This window comes from Glandiceps talaboti, chromosome 2 (genome assembly GCF_964340395.1).
Source record: "Glandiceps talaboti chromosome 2, keGlaTala1.1, whole genome shotgun sequence".
NCBI classification, from domain to species: Eukaryota; Metazoa; Hemichordata; class Enteropneusta; family Spengelidae; genus Glandiceps; species Glandiceps talaboti.
The window spans coordinates 16,124,401-16,146,471 of record NC_135550.1 but is presented as its reverse complement, the minus strand read 5'-3'; the positions used below and the strand labels follow the sequence as shown (position 1 = coordinate 16,146,471).

At 35.1% G+C, this 22,071-nt stretch overlaps 2 protein-coding genes across 2 annotated transcripts in view; one reads left to right on the top strand and one right to left on the bottom strand.

The window, feature by feature from the left end:
* Positions 1–722: 722 nt before the first annotated feature.
* Positions 723–19,091, bottom strand: LOC144447818 (kinesin-like protein KIF6). The gene is made up of 21 exons (XM_078137911.1): positions 18,930–19,091; positions 17,723–17,910; positions 16,787–16,829; positions 16,126–16,230; positions 14,722–14,831; positions 13,672–13,801; positions 13,162–13,280; positions 12,559–12,646; positions 11,908–12,051; positions 11,560–11,646; positions 10,873–10,976; positions 10,216–10,321; positions 9,357–9,519; positions 8,341–8,625; positions 7,534–7,689; positions 6,924–6,974; positions 6,232–6,310; positions 5,499–5,634; positions 4,580–4,881; positions 3,754–3,869; positions 723–3,317 (listed from the first exon to the last, which is right to left on the bottom strand). The coding sequence occupies exons 1-21, from the start codon at positions 18,987–18,989 to the stop codon at positions 3,301–3,303; spliced, it is 2,589 nt and encodes an 862-aa protein (XP_077994037.1). The 5' UTR covers positions 18,990–19,091; the 3' UTR covers positions 723–3,300.
* A 164-nt stretch (positions 19,092–19,255) lies between these two features.
* The window catches only part of LOC144453622 (disheveled-associated activator of morphogenesis 2-like), a 35,562-nt gene continuing 32,746 nt past the window's right edge, over positions 19,256–22,071 (top strand). Inside the window, exon 1 of the mRNA XM_078144943.1 lies at positions 19,256–19,457. The gene's annotated coding sequence lies outside the window, so the exon portion shown is untranslated. The remainder of the gene's footprint in view (positions 19,458–22,071) is intronic.

The window sequence follows — 22,071 nt, the reverse complement described above, 5'->3', positions numbered from 1 at the left end:
CTAATAAGTGACAGTCTTCAACCACAACAATTTAGATCTTGGTGTATCCAATAAAGCTACAAAAAAAATGATAATTCTCTTCCTGTTTTTTTTTTTCTTTAAGCATTTTAACTTTACTACTGTTTGGACCACAGTCCAAAATTTCAGGTGGCATACAAAAGAGTCAATATACAGTAGAACATTAAGTCTCTAGTGATGATATTACTCAAGACCAGATTGGTTGATTTCTTGTGCTACTTTTTGCTGCATTGGCACATTTGACAATAAAGGATTCTGTCTAATTAGTTACATAGCGCCCCTTACCGGGGCATTCTGTAACTTTAGTTAACTCTTGTTTTCATATGACCAAAGGAAACCTTAACGTTTTGATATATGCATGAGATCAAAAAGATGACCAGAGTAAATATTTGCAGCATATGGACATCATTGGGAACACCCCACCCCCCCCATAAACACATAGTTAAGGATAGAATTGTACTTATGTTAGTAAATGACGTGGGATTATAAATACTACTCTGGTAATCGAGATCTCAACTTACTGAGATAGACACAAACTAAACTGTCTGGTGTTTGATTTGGTAGAGTACACGAGTGATTAGGGTGCCTCTTTTTGTGTGAATCTAATCACCCTGTAAACAAAATAATTCAAACATTAGAAGTCCTCAAAAATGTACTCTCGGACTAGAAGATTACAGATTCCATAAGAAATAACACCCATGAGTATAATTAAACCAAGTTGACATCCTTTCAATAACTTACATCAACATATTGCAACGATAGTTTAGTTTGAGTCTTAGTACAATGACACCTCAATTGCCATAGTAGTATAAAATTCAACTCTTGCTTCTGAAGTATTTCATTTGTAATTGTGATGATGGACTCCACTCGTGTGACAATAGGCAGCTGGCAATCCTTACCCAGAAGCAAAGGAGTATGGCAGTTGCAGTAATTACTTTGTGAGAAGTGACCTGAAGAAGTGCCTTCTCTCCAGGTAAAGGGTCATGGTAGTTTGAGATTTAGATTGTCTGTGGTTGCAAACAGTTTGAAAGATTGATGGTTACAATAATTGTATCAATAATACCAGTTGAATGATACATTTCCCAGAATGCGCCATTCAAGATTCTGAATATGCAAGTTAGTTCTCTTATTATAGCAACAGAGTAACCATAGTGGGTGGGGCTTATTTTGTACTGTAGACCCATGAAGATAATGAAAGACTAATCGACAATAATTGTGTATATGAATAAAAACTTCACTATGTTTACTTTAATATGTACAAAACTTTGTTTAACATAACATGATGGGAAATTTTACAGCCAAGATCTATGGGAGTCTTTATGATCTCCAGTTATACAATGTACAATGGAAAAGTTTTCTTTATCAAAAAGGTTTGTGTAAATTTTCATTATCTTGAGCACTACCTAAGTTGTTTGCGCTCAAATACAGAAAGGAGGGATTTATTTTCAAGTCATTCTACATCATATCAATGTTTTCAGTGATACTTGAAATACGAGAGTCAAAATGTTCAGATTTTGGCATTACTTTCAAGTTTGCGCAGGTATAATTACATTATTTGTGCAATAATTTACTTAACTGAGTTGGAAAATACTCATGACATGGGGGATTTTGTTAATCCACATCTTTGACTCATAGTGACAAGGCCCACTGTGTCACTTATACTGTAAACCCGGAAATGTTCATTTAAAACTTATTCTTCGCTCCAAAACAAGAACACAAAAATATGTAGTAGCGAAAATATATTTTTGTACATGACCACAGGGTACCAGTATGGTAATTAGTGAAAATTAGTCTTTAAGAACTTGCTGAAGACTGTAAAATTGCAAAATTTTCTGGTAGTGAAAATATCTAGGTTTACTGTAACTTCCTCAGCTGAATAAAGAACAATCTTGCATAGGTGGAATAATATGTACTTTACTTCTCTTGCATTATTATGTACTTGTAATCCATAATTTGTTTGGAAGAGTTTTCGATTATATGTTAGTTCTGCCCTTGGAGGAGTTTATGTGATCTTTTTCTCCTTCAACATAATACATGTTATCATTCCACTCTTTTAATAGAAAAAATTAATCAAAAAATCAAATTAAAGGGCAAATATAAATAAAAGTTGCAGAAACTATGTAGACATGCCCTTGAGCTGTCATATATGCAGTTTATACAGTCAAGTAGTTGCCATTAAATATACAAATGTATTGATAGTAAGTACTTGGTACACAAATGGACAGATATCTCTTCTTTTCCTTCATTTCTATCATTAAAACTTAGAAGTGAGTACAGAAGTAGCTGGTGACCAGATAGTGTAATGCATTTGTGATCTCTGACTAAGAACAGAGTCTTACAAACCAAATGTACATGACTCTGTGCTCACGATCTCTCAGCAGATCTCAAGATTTCTCTAGTTTCCTTCAGTTTCATCATTACAACTAGTGCAAGGCATTGCGATCTCTGACTGAGAATGAAGTCCTACGACACCAGAATCTGTACTCAAGTCAAAGTTGATAAGTGATAAGAATACTTTGCTGTACAACTGTTATCAATTCCTGGCCTACATTCTGTATCTGTCAAATCTTTGGATTGCACAAACAGTACACGTAGATGAATTCATATTCAATTTCTCTTCAATTTGTCTTGTGACAAAGGCTGCATACATGTAGGTAAAAGTAGTGTTTCATGTACTGAAAACTTCAGATGTATTTACAGTAAGGCCAAAAAAAAAAGAATTATTTCTGGTCAGCACATGCATCACTTAAACACCCTTGCATCGGCCTTTTTATCCATGTATGTCCAGCCATGCAGTCTGCAGATCCATGGGGAAACACACAAATAGCCCTCCCTACTTCAGTGAAGACAACTGTAAAGCCAATCATGAACAGAACAAGCAAATGACATCTGCCCCACATAAACACTTGCTCTAAAGTACTAAAATAAAAAGAACAGTAACTGTCATAAAATAGTAGATTGAGTATCAGGTTTGTTGAGATTATGAAAAAAAAAGTCGCGTCATTGACTTTAGACAAAATGCCCTGACCAGAAACAATTCCTTTTTTTTGGACAACAAAGAATTTTTCAAAAATAAGACATCTTTTGAGTATACATAGCAAAAACAGATAATGACAGGTCCTTTCAAAATGGTAAGTTCAAGTTCAGGTCTGACAATTTAAATACATTGGCCGATATAAAATGTTTGCTATCAACTGATTTTGTGTGACTTATTTACAACTTAAAATTTATCAAATTACAGTGTGTAAAATCGATCAGCAGGACTCTGTGTTCCATCTTCTGTTACCTGGGACCTTGACCTAATGACATAAAGAAAATGAAACAAATCAAATCACCGATTGTGCTGTGAACATCGTCACTAATTGTACTGATTATTATCTGGTCACCAAAATGGGACATGAAGAAGAAACAAAGCTCATCATAACAGAGTGATTTTGAAAAGGAACAGTGAAATAACAATGAGTTTCTAAACTGAAAATGCAACATTTGATGTTGTTTGGATTTCATAAGGTTCTTGGCAATAGGAATTACACAAATGCACAAAAAAATCACTACAACAATTTGTTTCCTTCCTATAGACTCATGCCATTAATATTGATAACTCTGTCACCAACAAATAAGGCATTATCATTTTCGTCATCAGAGCTTAGGCATGTAAAACGTTCTGAGAGTGTCAGTCTTGAGGGATGTATCTATAGGTATCATTTCTGACTGTTGAAGTTAGAAGGACATTACCTCTTTGATGTACAAGATTTTGTCTAGCTGCGATAAACGCCATGATATCAGCATCAGTTTTGGTGTCTCCTGTAAGGGGTATACTGGAACTTCTATGGCTGTTGTCGACAGATGCCCTGCAGTAACAAAGGAATATGTAGACATCAGCAATGATCAAATATGTCTGGGTGGTTAACTAAACAAAATGCACAACTTTAATGTGTCTGTTTTGGAAACAACTTTAGGTACTTCGCTAAATGCTTATAGTAGGATATGTAATGAAGAAGGTTATGATTCAGTTGATTAAAAAAAATAAAGTAAATATAGCTTGCTAGGATTTTGCATATTTGTATGTGGAGCACTGATGTACACTTTTGTACATTTATATGTCTATCACATATCATTCATGTGTTTTTAGAAACCCTGTATATGTACTACAAACCTTGGACAGAGTGATAACATAGCAGAATCCTATGATACATGGGTGCCAGTGTGGTGTACTTGAACAGTATTGATATGAATGCTGGCAATGCTCTGTGCATCCATACTTTACATTGTAAAGAGTGAATGACAGTGCAGGTTTCTGTTCGTTTATCTGAAACTGCCAAATTTCATAAACATGTAACTGAGCGTTCATGTGATTTGGTGTTTATGCGACAAGAACATGCTCATTTTCATAAAGCATGTAATAATGTTTTCAGTATTGTTTTCAGTATTGCACCACAGTGAAAATACCAGCAGTAAGCATTTCCACAAAAGCAAGTCAGTAATTATACTGGCACACATGATGGGATCATTGCTTGTGTAATTAATTATGAATTTAAATAATATATTCCATCTCTCATACCTGGCTCTCCTTGTGTCCTGTGTATTATAGCCATCATATCCACCTCCTGTCTGACCAGGTGGGTAGCGACTCCCTGATGCACTGTGTCGTCCGGTTGGTGGAAGTGGAGCACCTTTCCTCAGATCTCCATCCCCATGGAGGTGTCTAGCACCAGGATGATTAGCATACGGATTTGGTATGTTGCCATGGTTACTATCACTACCCTGGGGTTTCAGAGGAGAAACAGGAGGTGTTCTCCAAGCACTTGATGGCTCTCGGGGAGGGGGATGATCATGGATTTTTTGAGTCTGTTGATGGTGTGTCTGAAAGGGAATGAGGATCAAGTCACACCACTCACATTCAAATTAAATAGCGCTAAACTAAAAATACTACAAAACAGTTCTATTTAACAAATAGAAAATAAAAATCTACTGTAAAGGATCTGTTGTGTGACCACATGCACAATATTTGGATCAATGCAAGGAAGTTAAGATAGCAATAACAGATGTAAGTCAATCTGTACAATTTCTACAAAATGAAAATGGCAGAAATTTAGATTAGCATACTGCCATGGTCATAACTATGAAATTGCATCAAGCTATTTATATTCACTTCTTTCAAAAGAGAGAGAGAGAGAGAGAGAGAGAGAGAGAGAGAGAGAGAGAGAGAGAGAGAGAGAGAGAGAGAGAGAGAGAGAGAGAGAGAGAGAGAGAGAGAGAGAGAGAGAGAGAGAGAGAGAGAGAGAGAGAGAGAGAGAGAGAGAGAGAGAGAGAGAGAGAGAGAGAGAGAGAGAGAGAGAGAGAGAGAGAGAGAGAGAGAGAGAGAGAGAGAGAGAGAGAGAGAGAGAGAGAGAGAGGGGGGGGGAGAGAGAGGGGAGGGGGAGAGTTTCTAATATCTGATTATTCAAATTCAACAAAACTTTTGTTGTTACAACACTAACCTGTAATCTTGCAGATTCTTCTGCCCACCAGAGTTCAAAGTCTTTCTGAAGTTGTAGTCTTGATTTCTCCAGTAAATGTTGTAAATGTTCTATTTCTGTTTTCATGCTCCTTAGATGATTAAAAGTTTGTTTATATCTATCCAAGCAACAGACGAGAGGTGTTGTTAACATCTTTCATATTCTGTGGCATAAGTTTTAAGTTTAAGAGCTTTCTTTCTCACTGACAGCTAGACTACTCTAGTATATTTTAATTTTTATCAAAGTTGATGCATGTCCTCAATAGTGTTAAAATTGTCAACATTTTTGCATTGTTAGCACTACTGAATCAATCGATAAATCAAAAACATTTACACAATTTAGCATCTAACTCTACTGCATAGTAATGTTCAAAGGTCTGAAAAGTAACCCAGTAGGGTTGTCAATAATGCCCTTGCAAAAGACGAGTCTTGTTAAGAATGTTGATTGCATGATACAGGTTTCATAGACATTTTACAATAGAAATGCCAAAATACCAGTACGTCATTGAATCGTGGGCCTAAATACAATGGTTAAGACCTGTCAATAACAAGACTTATACTCCACACAGGACACTACTACATGTACAATGTACCTTGTAATATACAGCAATAAGTACTCTGCCCCCTCCACCCTATAAATTGAGTTGTATGCTCCATCTAACCATGCATTTTATGTTGCAATGCAATGAGAAAGTATGAAGTGACAAACTACTTACTGTGCTTTTTCAAGTTCAATTTCATGTCTGAGTTGTTGTTCCACTTCATCTGGTTCACCGTCATCACCAGTACCAAGTCCTAGTGGGTAAATTAGACAACTATTACACCAATGAAAGATTGCTGTGGTGACCTGAATGACCTACAATAAGGACGTGAAATGTCCCTGTTATGCACAAAGGCTTAAAGTTTAAACGTAAGTGAATAGACTGCTCTTCTCTTTTATAGTATAGCATGGCCAAATCATGAATGAGGTACAGTCATACAAAAGAAGAATGATATATTACTACTCTTGGCATCAAAGTTTGTCTCCAAGCTTACTTCACTTGTTTAAGTATACAGGAAGCAAAACTTTTGTGCTGTATCTTGGTGGGATACTGATTAGCTAATTGTGCCATCAATGAATGAATAGAGAAAGACTTTTCTGTGTTTTTTCCCTTAACTAAGTTGCATCTAACTTCTAAGAGATAATATAAATACCTAAAAATTTGATTACATCTGTTCAAAGTAGAAATACAATGTAACTATAACAAACATTCAATGTTAGACATACATTGGACAATTATTTCCAGACAACATTAGCTAAGAGTGTGCACCCTGTCATTTATAGCTGAGATATATTGATCACTTTGTGGTGCTGAAGTTTCAAGTACAGTGATGATTTTTTAAGGTACAGATTGTAGGATTCACTTACCTTGCATTGCTTGTTGCATTCTGTGGTGTTCTATATGAGTTTTTAGTTGATCTGAAGAAAGGAATCAAAACAGATGTATTCAGATGTGATTGTAATAAACATTCAAACTGTCTTCAGGAGGTACAAGGCAAGTTTTATGTGGTTAATTTAAATATATCAAAATAAATGGTATTTGTAGTACACTACTGTAAGCATACACTGTACATAACCGCTACCTTCAAATTAGAAGAACTGACAACCTGGTATTTAGTCATAATATGCACGCATGTATAATTCAATGACACAATTTAGCATGTGTACTAACATTTTAAAAATAAAAGCTACTATGCTGTCAGCCGTGCTGAGGATTACATAGAGTGACTTTAATGTTTTGATTTTACAATAATCTATTTTTGTCAACCACGTGTTAAGTGTAAAAGTATTATTGTTTCAATTGGCTTATATGTATTTACAAGCCTAGCATGTGGGATTTCTAATGTGGTCAATTAGTTTATGAAATAGTATACTTTTACACTTGATATGGGTGCTATAAATGATTGTGGTACATACAGAAAACATTTTACTTTGGTGTTATGGGTTGTAATCGGTATATTAAATACAATGTACTTACTAATTCTAAGTCTTGACTCGTTGACTTGTTGACCAAGTGATTTAGCTTCACTATATCTTTGTTTTAGAAGGTGTTTGTTGTCTTCTATTGTCATATTTTGGGTGTAATCTCTACGGAATATCTCAAAGGCTTCTTGCCTTCCTACTGTCATATCACCTTTGAAAACAAGAAAAGAGAACATGAAAATGAGAATAAATATAATATGTGAAGAAAGTTTTCTTTTCAAATCAGATTGTGGGAAAAACAAAAAACATCTCAAATCTTAATGAATCAAAACTTATTGGTTGTTGGTAGATGAACAGTTACTTTAGGTTTACGTGCCTCATAGTCTGAATTCAAACCTACCCAGCTGAAGTTGGATTTGATTAAATCAATAAGGTATGTAGGTCAGGAAGGTGTGATTCAGTTTGACCCTTCCACATTCAATAATGCAGGTTTCTCTGTACTTAAACACTAGAGAAAAGCAGGGCACTGCAGTCGGGACCATATTGAATTTCTGATTTTGGATTTGCATTAATAAAGTACATAATACCATTATCTGTAACAGGTTTCTGACAAACATACACGGGTATGATTTCAATTCAAATCAATTTGGGCATACAGTTCTGATTTCATTATTTTTAGATTTAAGAGTACCAGAAATCTGTCCAAAATGAATTTATAAGTGAACGTTGCAAGTTCACTTTTGAAATTATGTATACATGTAGTACTTGACAATGTATAGATTTGATAAAAAAAGATATCCAAACTGGACAAAGTTACAAAGTACTTGTACTACAACAGGAGAGTGAGTAAAGCTGTTATTACCCAGTATCCTTCGTTTACTATCTTTCATCTGTGGTTGATGTCTTGACGTGCTTTCCTGATTTCTACTTTGGTCAGGAATCCTTGATCTATCACTTTGTTCTTGATTTTGTGAGTGTGAGTGTGATAATTCCACTGATCTATGTCGTGATCTGGAATGTGGTCTGGCGTGTCCGTTTGGCATCTCGTTCCCGCTTGAACTGTGTACAGGTCGGCCACTGCTCTCGAGTTGGTTTACTGCATCCTGGGCTCGTTTCTTTTCTTTCTTTAACATATTCACTAATATATCTGAGTGGTTTGAGTTAAGGATCAAGACTTTATCAACTTTGTCATGACAAAGAGATAATGGTAAATGTGACGTCATCACCAGACGTTTTCCTGTAAATGCTCAAAAATGGCCAAACACATATCAAGTGCAATAGGGCTTCTTTACAAGATTTCAAAGTTGAGTGAGTTACCAAAGGCTATTTATCACCCACAATCATATGATGTAAGGTGATAGCAGTATTCAATACAAGTATACGTAACATAGTAATAAGCCTAACTGGACTTTTCCTTCCAGAGGGAAAGGGAGGACAAACCTGCTAATCAACTTGTTCTATTTTACTGATAAATTTGTCAATGTGTTTGTGAACTGTTAAACTAACAATTTTCAAATCACAGCCATATTATATTCACATACATTTAATGAATTTCATACAATCTGTATCACATGAAATTTTGTTCTGCAAAGTAACTTCTTTTTTATAAGCACTGCTAGGCTCAATACACCAATCAATTGTTGTACAAGGTTGTCAAAACCTGAAATGTGAAAATGCCCAATCCTTTTTCTTTTCATTTATTTTCTGTAATGTTTCATTTATTTTCTAAACCAACAGAACAATAGGTGTCTTGTGGAAGGAAAAAAAACTGGATCAAGCATCGGCCACAAAAAATAGCCAGAATTCATGACGTCTTTGAATGAAATGCAGGATCATAAACCACTGACATTGTCAATTTTTCCCACATAATAAAGATACTAATTTCATTGTCTCGTTGTTTGATGATCTCTTTTAACTTCTTGACATCTTTATTATCTGTTGGCGTGGGAACAAAAGATAACTCCTCCTTTTCTTCTTCCTCTTCTCTTTCTTGGGGCCTATTGGATGTGTTTTGTGCTGGCTTCCTGTCTAGTATCATGCCCTAGGATAAGACAGAAAAATATGAATTCAAACAAGATTCTATTCCAGAACTGCGAATTATAAATTTCCCGCTAACAGGACAGTTTTCAATCATTCAAAGTGTCTGCAAACTTATAAACAAACAATGAAACTGTTCACACACTTGTCAAATCATCACTATGCACCTGTTTATCAACTGGTAACTGCTTCAATCAGTAATGCACCTGCTGCCAGGCTTAAGATTTTATGTTTACTTGTGAACCCATTTTTGGTAATACAAGTGTGGCTGTGTTAAAGTGCAGTGGAAATGAAATCACCAAAATCTTGATTTGGTCTCAAAAATAGGACGGCTCCTTCATAAGACCAAGTCCTTAATACCTCTTTCTAGCAGGGATTATTTCTTCATACACAAACAATTATAAGCTGGGAAAATACAGGATTAACCAAAGCTCTGAAATGACTTGCGAGGAGTTGGGTTTTCATCTTTGTTTGTTGATAAACATAATAAAATTTGAGCAATGTGTAACAGTGATGCTCAAAGGTAATGTCCTTTCCATGAAAACACACTGCAAAAAAAACTTCCAAAACTCGTCCATTTAATAGATTTAACAGAATTCTTTTGAGGCTAAAGTCTATTCACAAAGTGGAGGACAAAATAACTGAAGCTTGTGTTCTGTTAAATCCAATACTGTACTATAACTACCAGCTCGTCACTTACCTTCATTACTCTAAAAGCAAAATTGATTTTTCTCATATCAGCACCAAGATTTAATGTAGATTCCACGTCTGTATCTTCTAAGTAGTATTTAATAAGTTCATTAAGTCTGTCAGTAGATGGCAAGAAAACAATAAGAATTACTACATAATATGTGTCTCTGTACAGCTATATTAATTGAACAGTCACAAAGCTAACAAGCATCATGGAATTCTTGGAATGCAAAATTTCATGACTTTCCTTTTAACGTCTAGCTCTTAAATATTCCTTTAACTTGTGTAATTTCATACAAGTCAGTATGAAATTAAAGGTAATATAAAAATTGATAAACGCTCATACAATTCCATGTCAATCAATTGTTTATGCCTATTTACAATATCTAGCCTAAATCCTTGAATTGTTGTTGGGTAGAGAATAATCCTTAGCATAGCAGTTTTAACAAATTAAATTACGTCAATATTAAGTCTTTTCGTTTGTTTTTTTCTAAAATCCTTCCCATATATTGAGGTGTTTATTTACTGGCAACTTATCTGACATCATATGCAAATAATATGGGAAGAAATACTGACTGGGAACATTCAACAAACTGTTTTTTTAATATGACAAGATGAAATTGGACAGGTTCAGGTGCTCCATTTTGTAGAAATTACCATGACAAACCTTTCTATATCTTTATCTGTTAAGTCTTCAGAACTTTGTTCTCCTGATGCAAGATTCAGTTGATCTTTTAATTCCTGAACCTCTCGCTTCAACCTCTGGATCATCTGTAAATGACCACAGTAGAAGATTTTTATCACGTGTACAGGAAATTTCTCTTGTTGGCAGTCACCAAAGCATCAAAGTATACATAGTACATATGTATGGGTACATATACCATGTACAGCAGATATCCTATCCTTGTTGACAAACACCCCAGGGCAATATCAACAAAATGCTCATATAGTATCAAGTATGAGGTACGTACATGTACATACAATGTATGTATTGGTAAACATGATCCATGAACTGCTACCCCCTGCCAAAGTGACAGAATCCCCTTTTTTATTTCTCTCTTTTATAACAAAGTTGCAGAGCCGAGTCTAACTGGTTTTATTTCACTTTTTCCTTGTAATATTTCACCTCTTGTGATTGAGCATGGTGATAATTCCACATGTTGAAAATTATATGTACTATAGTAGGACTTGTTGGTACATACTATTTTTTAGAAAGACACTCCTGTGACTGACAACAGTAGGGCTGTATATACATACTGTACTAGTCTAAGAATTTACAATGATCTGTCATGGCCCAACACAATGGTTTAGCGTAAGCAGTTTGACATTACTTCATAAAAAGACATGTACTTACCAATTTAGGGTCTACCTCTTCATTCATTGAGGCATCATTCTTAACCATGGCAACTCGTTGTGCAAAGCGACAACTAGAAATGGACTCCTGAAGAACAAATTGCACGGGTTGTATTAGAAAGCCTTCTACATACAGTCAAATCATCATTTTGTGGGATGAAAGCGAGTAATGCCTGAATAACACGTTTGAGTTCTGCCAATACAAAGTGATGGTCAAGTACACTTTGTAGAATACTACAGGTGACTTTTTTAATACATGGCAAAAAATACCCACAAAAAAAGTTAAGCTCAGCTTGTGTCCCTTTAAATACAGTACGGAAATCTTCAAATAGATCAAAGTGATACTTACATCAATGTTTTTCTTCTCTACAGAGCACGTAGCAATCATAGTGGTCATACAATTACCACCAAGACTGTCTCTCAGTACAGATGTCATCATAGAATTCCTGTATGGTATATGCTGCCTTGATTTCTCTGACAATGCTATGATTACCTGTAGAACAATAGGACAAATGATGAACTGCTGAATATGTAGAATACTATTTAATCTTTGAAGTCTACAGCACATGGATGACAACTGCAAGCACTTGGTCCTCTGTGTTGTACTCATGACTCTGAAGCAGCTGAAATACTGTTTATGTATCATATTGAAAATAAGTATAATGCACCTTACATTAGGACATATGGTCTCAGTTACCCAGATGCTTAATTACAAAGACAGGGCCCATTCTTCATGACTTTAAAGAAATGTACTGCGTGATTTCAGTGTGAAAAAAATTTGATTATATTTCCCCCAGACTCTCGTCTGGGGAGTCTCGTAGTGGCGCCCTCAGTGGTGAGAGTCTGGGTAACCAAGAGTATGGGACATATACATGATTATTTGTCCCTGTGTATAATCTACTGGTAACAAGCATTTAGAAACATAGAGACTAAGAAATGTGAAGGCAACTGAAAAGTTATTTTACAGATGAAACTGCTTGGAGGAGTAGTTGTAACTTACCTGTTCTAAGAAGTGTAGTGATAAATTAATGTACTTTGCCTCAGCTAGAAGTGTTCCCCCTACCCCTGTCTTGTGAACTCTTTCAGAACTGAAAAAGTCAAAGAGGGAGAGAACAAAGATCAGTATTAAATCGTAGCAAAATTTTACAACAGTGTGCAATTACCAGAAATCAAACAAAAGATATTACACCACAAGCAAATTATTGTCGCTGAACCAAAAATATGGAATATACAGCTTGGTCATTCTACATCACAACAATTGTGTCTACATCACTGGTTCTGTGGTTCTTGAAAAATGAGTCATTCAAAATTGCCCATTATTTTTCCTGTTTTTTCATAAATTATACAACAGGAGGTACAATCCTAAAATTTTTTCTTCATTCAGCTAGGAAATACTTGTGACCACAGACTTGGTGGAGGGTCTTTGATGTGACCGAAGATTTTGTCACTAATTGTTTAGTGACTCTTAGTGACAAGGCCCCTTAGGTCACTTATAATTTCCTGAGCTGAACGAAGAAAAATATAGGGGAATAATATTATCTCATGTGTAGAATATCAGTATGGTATAAACTATAGCAAAACATGACTTGATTTTCAAACTTACCCAGCTAAATCTACAAGATGAAGTTTAGCTCTTCTTATCGTAGCAGATCCTGGTTCTCTGGCCGATATGTGAATTGTAAATATACAATGTGATCTAGTGGATGCTTGATTCATTGGTGTCTGTGTGTGAAGGGAGAATATCAAAAAATATGACATTATCAAACCTGATCAAAATTATAATAACAGTTTGTTTCTCTATAATCCTGACGCCAATGAATATTTCTGGGTGTACCCAAAAATTATGTCTGTGAAAGTTGGGTAAGTTTTTACAACTACTTCTTTCATATTATGTATCACTTTCCTGGTAAACTAACCAGAAAACAATTTGTTTGCTCTTTCTTGGAAGCCATGATCAAATTGTTTATAAATTAAAAATCTAAAATAAATACCCCAATCCTCACCCATATTGCCACTTTTAATGAAAGCTTAGATGATGCAACATTCTACAATTTGTAAAAATCACTTAACACAATTACTTTTAATTCAGTCTTTGTATCGAGAGACAACTTACTTCAGCTATCATTCTGTTTGTGTCACCAAGAAATAGTAAATTTAGTGCATCTTCCTCATTATTGGCTGGATGAATTGATAAATTCTTCAGGTGAATATTTTGATCACTGTCCTCCATAAGTGACACTTTCCTGGAAATTTCAACACAAAGTTGCAAGAAAATATTGAATAGAGGCATTTTGTCAGCTTTCGACAGATCTCTTGGACTCTTTCATCCCCTTTCAAGAAATCCATTTTCATAATTCATATATGGCCACATTTAACGAATCTTCACTGTACTTTGTGTCTGGTACAGTTTGCATAAGACTCTCTCACCAGTCCTGGGAGCATCGCTATAAGCTGTTTTGTATGTACCAATATCTACCGAATAATTGTGGGTCCTCATCGACTACATAATGCTAATCATTTGTTGATGTGTTACTGACATTCCATATTATTGCATATGATGCATCGCAGTAACACGTCAACAAATAATACCCCTATGTATTTGATGAGGGCCCACAATACATGTACAATTATGCAGTAGATATAGGTTCATACAAAACAGGGTGGGGACCAAAAAATCAGCTTGATTTGATTATTGTAGTAACATACAGTATGTACAGCTACAGAAATATGTTTCCCATCAGGTGATTTAACACTGTTCAGGGTGTATGATATTATGAATAAGTCTATATATATCTAATAACAGAACAGTTCTTTTTACAAAGTAACCATGCAAGTTGCAGCTAGTGCAGCTTTAACAAGTTAACCTAATGCTGTTTAAGTGCACACACTACTTTTTAAGGCCATTTTTGACCCTTGTGTACTTGTGCTTATTATGTGACAAAAATCTGATTGTCCAGTATCTAGCGCCCTCACCAGACAAAACATCATATTCTTTTGTTTTATTTGTAAACTACAGTACAAGCTTGTGTCTTATCATCTCCATGAGTACCAATTTATGAATTCAACCTGTACAACTGTTACAGCATTGCAGGAAAAAAAACCTTTAGGAGAAAAGGAACTACACTCAATCTTTACATGTATATTGAAGAAAAGTATAACTTACGGTAGATCTTCAAGTTTTGTGGCTTCATGCCTGGGATCCAGCAAATCATATCCACTTTCATTGTAAAGCTCAAGATAGGACACATGCGTAGTGAATATATTCTCTGAATTCTGATAATACAATAAAGTACACAAAAACACAATTATCGATATTATTCCCTAAGTAATTTTCTTCTTTACGCCAAGGAAAATATGAGTGACCAAAGGAGCCTTTGACACTACGAGTCATGATCATGTATATTTTCAGGCTGAATGTGAAAAAAATATATTGGAGAATTGTTATACCTGCGTAAGTATAATCAACTGAAAAATTGGGGGAAAATACTGGTGTCTATGAACATTTTTACACATGTTTGAGCACCAATTCTCGCTACCTGCAATACAATTCTACACATCACTGTGGAGTCAAATGGAACGAAGATGCGTGACAACGCATTCTAATGTCGACAACTACACTTCCGGTCGGCTATGCTAATACAAAGGAATGTTTCTTTCCCATTTTCAGTTGTAGACATCTCTTGTAATTTTGCTCTGGAAAGATACTGTACATATTTAAATTTCCCACCTCCATAATTATATGAGCTTAAAACTTGCGTTTATCTTATTTGTTACAAATCAAACTGTTTGGAAGAAACATTCACGTGTATTGATATAGGCAACCAGAAGTGTAGGTGTCGACAAATGCAAGCGCGGTAGCGAGACTGCGTTCCATTTGACGCCTTAGCGAAGCATACAATTGTATTGCAGATAGCGAGAATTGCGTAGACACATGCTGCTGTCATATGACCACAGAATGAATAGAATATTCAGAAGGTTACACTTTTGCGTGTATGTGTGGTGTGAGTATTCATATATTTATTGTAGTACAAGATAAAATAAAATACATTTGTGTACACTTCTGTGAGATAATATTTCTTATTACAAACATTTTTCTCCTTTAAGGGGTATCCATCTTTTATTTATCAAAAACTTACATAAATGTACTCTTCAGTGGATCAAGTTACTCTATTACTTAGTACTAAACATCATATTGGATAATTCTGGTTTTTAGACAGATGAAAGGTTTCCTGGTTTGGCCACTAGGAGTGCTGTTTGCAAGCTGTTTTAGGTAGAAGTGAAGGCTGGAATAGTTGAGCATTGTAGTGTACTGACAGCAGACATGAAGTCACCACTCATTATCCATGTCTTACCTGGTATACAATTTTATTAGCGACTACTAGTAATCAAAAACATGCATAACCACTACAGAGTTCTTTTACATGCATTTTGTTCAGTTTTGTGTACTGTGATATGATCAGTGGCAAGAGCCCTAACTTTGTCAAATCTAGGGTGTCCTCTGCAATCCTTACTGTACATGCAAAATGGTTGGTAACCAGAATACGGCATATTTGTAAATTACACTTACTTTTTCATAATGCTGAAACAGGTAAGACAAAGTCCTTGGAATGATACCTCTGTCTATATAACGTTCAGCGCCACCAGTTATTGTAAAGGTTTTTCCACTTCCAGTCTGTAATAACATTTTTAAAAAAATCAAATTTACAATTCAGTAATATCTATTGTCACAAAATTCAAGAAAGAAGTTCTACAGGATTCCTGATTTTAGTCTTTTTGTTTTGTTGAGGTTGCTTCAGAAACAAAGTGATAGACCTGGAGAGCTTTGTTAATATGACTGACATGGACAACGTTAAAGTGATGGTTTTTTTTAGATGCAGAACCAAATGACTCAAAAACATAGGTACATTAGTTAAGATTTTACCTTTTTACTTCTTACAATGAAAACATTGAATTGCATGATCACATAAATTAGGTAAAAACCTTGCAAACTTACACCACAGCACTACCATGCCACATGTTCAGCATGCGAATACAGCAATAACACTGTTTACTTTGAAAATTAAATACAAATTCACAGTTGAAAATAACTGGGGGGGGGGGGGGGGTAATCCTTTTACTTAATTACCACATGGTACATTATACGACACACGCACACACATTCACACACACAAATAAATATATAAATAAATCAAATATCCATACATTACATTACATCATAGAAGACATACCTGACCATATGCAAATATAGTTCCATTATATCCTAACAAGCAACTGAAAAATAGAAAGATAAATGATATGAGTGCCCAGTACTATCAAATTAATTCTGATATTCAATTTATGAATTTACAATAATTAATATAAACAAAACTATTGTCTCGTCAAACATTCTTGTTCTCTTGCCAGTGATGTAAAATTGTGAAGAAAATATCCATCATACAACACCAAAGTAAAGAAACATACACCTGATCTGAACATTTTTCTGAGAGACATTTTGTTTCATGTGAAGAATTACATGTAATTGTATTTTCTAAAAGATGTCTGATCATAACCTGTAACCATATTATCTATAGCATAACACACTAAGTCTGCCGAACCAAATAAATGATACGAGGAGGTACTTTTTGGGTGCAAACAAATATTGCTACCGACCTCAGGATCATAGAATAAATGAACAATGTATAATAGACCTGTTGAATTATATTCTCTCTTTTCAGAACAAAAATCAACATGAATATGATACATTACACGATGGGTTTTAACTTTTATGTACCAGTATGCCTATGAAATTTAGATAAAAATAATGCCTCAAGATGGCCCATGTCCCTTTATACATATAGCCATGACACAAAGCTGACAAAACATTTTCTAGACATTTCTGCCATAGACATTTCAGCACCTCTACCCAAGACAATCGGCACCACTAATTAAATGTTGTGGTTCTTCTTTCATAAACTAGCACTAACCCAAACTCTCTTGGGTACAGTGCCGAAACGTCTTGGGTAGTGGTGCTGAAAAGTCTAGGGGTGAGACCGAAACATCTAGGGCTGAAATGGTCAGGTGCCAAAATGACGAGTTATTGAAAAAACCTAGGAGTGAAGTCATAGCTTAGCTAGCTTTTAATATTGTCAGTACAGTTCCGTCAATCCATCACATGTTGTACTCACTTGTCAATCACGTCTTGTGCTACATGCTCAAATATTTCATCCTGCTTTGTCTGCTGCTCAAAGACTTTTTCAAATTTGAATTTATACTGCTCTTTTTTATTATTGATAAAACCATCAGCTAAATCTTTTGGGACCACGAATGTAAGCCTTTCAGCACCTGTAGCATCTTCTTCCTCTGTGTCATACAACTGAAAAATGGTAAAAAATCTAACATATGAGATATCCATCAAACTTTATATATTATATGTTTAGGTAGAGTTGCAATGTTTTTTTTATGTGTCAATGCAATGTGGGGTATATGAATATGTATCGGTGTGAAGTGTCTAAATATGTCACTGATGATATCAATAATCAGGCCTTGGAAGACTTCTCTTCATTCCAGTTATATGCAGCAGTGCAGATATATGCATGCATGTATGTAACAGGGATAATTCTGGTTGTCACGTCAACTGTTAAAATTCACCACTAATTCCAATACTGAATCAGTGAATGGTTATTTTCTTTTCTTTAAAATTAAATTTTGTCTACAAACTAGTAAAAAATACTTCCCATAACATGATGTAGGGTAATAAAGTACATTGTACACATCCTGCAAAGACAGCATACATGTACATATGCTGACCCCTCCAGTAGCTCCATACAGCAAGTTGAATTTGTATATTTTTTATGATTATCAATTATGACCCCTGGATATTTCATTTTGTTTTTCAAGGTTTGTACCATACCACACTCTCTGATGTAGTGTGTGTATGTACATGTACAATAAAGATTGAGTGATTCAGTGATTGATATCATATTTGTACATTTACTCTGAAGTTACCATTGGAATACTGCTGAATGACAAAAAAGCATACCAACATATAGCACAGTCAGTCACGACTGTTCCACGCAATTTATGTGTGGCATGTACTTAACAAATTTATGGTATGACTTATGAAGTTATGTTTTATGATGGACAGTCTCACTGTCATTGACTCAAGACACTGGAATTTGGAAATACATTATTGAGACGAGAAAATAATCTCCCTGTAAAATTAGTTGGTGGGCATAGTAATGTTATTAAAAAGAAGCAGTTACTGAATGGTGTATCGGAGACAATCGAATGAAATAAAAAATTGTGCAATGTATTATTTGTAAACATGGTCATGTCCTGTCATGAAAGTTGAAACCGCTATAACTTGAAGATCATTATTCAGTTAATACATACCCCAGTCTTTGCCTTCGTGGGTTTTATGCGACAGAATATTTTGATACCTTGCTTTACCATTTTTAAACGCTCTTAGGTGTAGAATATTGAGGTGAAGTGCTCATAAATCGCCCTTTCACGTAAAATACAAACTTGCAACATAACAACAACTATCTCTAGAGGACGCCATTTTGAATGTCCTAAAATATTTCCCGCATGCGCAGAATCTACATTATAAATAAAATGATGTCATCTTCGGAAGATTTTCGAATTTGCCGGAAGAGTATTTCCTTCCTATTTGGCTGACGCATTCACATCAATAGCAATCTATATTTTATTCCCATGACTTGAATACGTAGTATTGAGGAAAATTTAAAAAGATATTTCATTTTTCCCTCACGTGTACGAACCAGAACACTAACACCGAAGTTACCCGAAAAGAGGCGGAAATAGTCTGTTCCAGCTTCCGGTTTATTATGCTAATTACCTGAAGGGAAGCTTTTCGGACTTGTGTTTTCTGTACTTACTCGTGAAATGACCTAAAACCTGGTAAGTAACTCTTACGTACGTAGCATGCAGTATTCTAAATTTATTTTGTTATGTTTTATACTACATATAACCTGAAAACGTTACTCTTTCTTGTGAATCTCTCGCTGTTTTCATACAAATATTGCAAAGGGTGTGCTATCGATCCGATTTGCTCGCGATCGACCGACATTTGGATTGTGATGATGTCAGCCGCTATCACTTTCAACAAGATTTGATGATGGCTGTTCATGTAGATATTGGATCAGCTCAATAGTGCTTTATTTGCTCACGAATCAACAACTGTAATATATTCCAGGCAACAGACGCCACATTCATGCCGTGTGTGAGAGCGGACAAGACTGTACCGTACTGCAGTGTGATTACCGTACATATCATTGTAACACTCCCTTTCAGATTGAATGGATACCGTTTTAATGTTTTCAAAAAATGTCATTTACATTTTTTCGAAAGTTGACTGTTGTAAAGTAGGAATGGGCACAAAAAAGAATGTTGTCCATTATTGATTCCATGAAATTAAACAAATTCTTAGAATGTAGGACACTCTCCTAAATGTGAAATTCACTTTTTTTAGAAAGTCGAAGTCCATTCAACAAAAAAAAATCTATTGAAAAATAGTTTCATTCTCAAATGTTGGTATTTTATGAATAGAACTTTCAGATGTAAAATGACATTGTTATTTTAACTATGAGCTTGTTATTAAACAGAATTGAACAGGTGCAAATTATGCACGGCACCGTTACTGTCATGGTATTCTGGATTTTCCCATTTCAGAATTCATCAGAGAAATAACGGTAGATTGTGGACATGATAGGGGTTTCTTGTTTTTGGTAATGTCATTAGTATTGTTTTGGTATTTTGGGCCTGTCTTGCCTTTCTTTCTTTTTTATCCATCTGTACATACCTACTCCTTGATACATTTGAAGTTTCCACTAAACTATATAAATCAACAGTCAGTCTGAGTTTGTAAGTTTACAAGTAGTAAACAGTGTACACTGAAGAAGGAACATTGCTACATGTTATGAAGATATTGTTGACTTTTGCTTGAATGGTTTGGTTCAACATACTAGTAAAGAATACACATTTCCTTTATATGGTTGTGATGATATTTTTCCATGAAACACAGGGTGATCCGTTATGTGGTTTGATTTCGTTGATTTTTACATGTAAGGTAGTCTGTGTCAAGACTGTAACTGTACTATACTTTAATAGGAGAGGAAACAATCATCTTGATGAGCAAACAGTGATAAATACTGACTAGGGTATTAGTTTCAGGAAGTGACACTTTGTCTAAAACTACTCTCTCCAAGTTTCTCAGTATGGTTGCTAATAGTATGCTGGATTAAGTGTTCCTGTGTGTTTTGGCCCCCATATAATAAAGAGGCTTGGTTTGTTTTCTCTGTAAACACTTTGAGAGGAAGAAATGATAAAACTGAGTATTTTAAGATCAGTCATCAGCAGGAACCTGTCTGGATGTTCTCAGACTCAGTGGTAGCCCCACTGAGATAAGTTGTTCATTGCTCCAGATCTGTCAAACAGAGTGAGTGCATTGACTATAAGTTGAAGACCACAGTGTTGGAGTGTGTCCCATGGGCTAATTTTATAATTAGAACAATTAAATTCTTAAACAATTTTGGAGACAATAACAGTATTGTTCAAGGAATGTGATAGGACATACTTGTAGTGTAATCCACAATGGAGATCACATCTGTAACACAGGACTTATGATTGTACTAGCAAACCTACTAAACACCATCTATAAGACACAGTTATGGTACTAGTAGTATCAAGTCAGCTTCCAGTTTAATTCTAGCTTTTGTGACCTATTCACTGTTCTTCGTGTATTGACAGGGTTATTATTTGTAATTCTTATTCATTTTCCGTGGAGACTAAATATTATCCATTATCAATTATTTCTTATTAAATTTTTTTGGTTCATTTGTCTGAAAGTGGGATTAGTCATCGCAATACCTACAGTGCTATTTGTAAATAGTGTTATCTCAGAAGAAAGTAGGTGTAAAAATGATGCCAAGCTCTCTTGTTATTGCTGAGGTACAAATGTAGCACCCTCTTGTTGAAATTGAAATCACTTTCTAAACCCCATTTTATGAATTGCGTGTACAAGTCAATTTCAGTTTTTTTTCGTGAAAAATTGTTGGCAGAACATTTACTAATATGACTCAATGGTCAGATCTTCTCCACTGTCTATGGTCAGATCTACATGGGAGTTACTGTAGATGTAACATGCACATTTGTGGTTGTTACAACAGCTACATTAATTTTGTACTGGTGTATTTTGGGGATATGATTTATCTGATATTATTGTCTCTTGCATTTCTTGATATACATGTAAGTAAATCCAACAGTGCAATTATCTGATACATAGATGACTGTGCACTGGACGATATGGTCTTTGTTGATTTTACTTGCCAACATTGCCAGAGGGCAGGCACTTGTGATAGAAGGAGCATTGGTTGCTGGCAACATTGCACTGTAGTTGTGTTCTGTTATTTCTGTCAAACAAACAAGGTTCATTACTACAAATGTAAGTTAAGTAGTTTTGGAATTTCTCTCCCATGTCATGTGTTGGCCATGTAATATTTACAGCAAGAAAAGC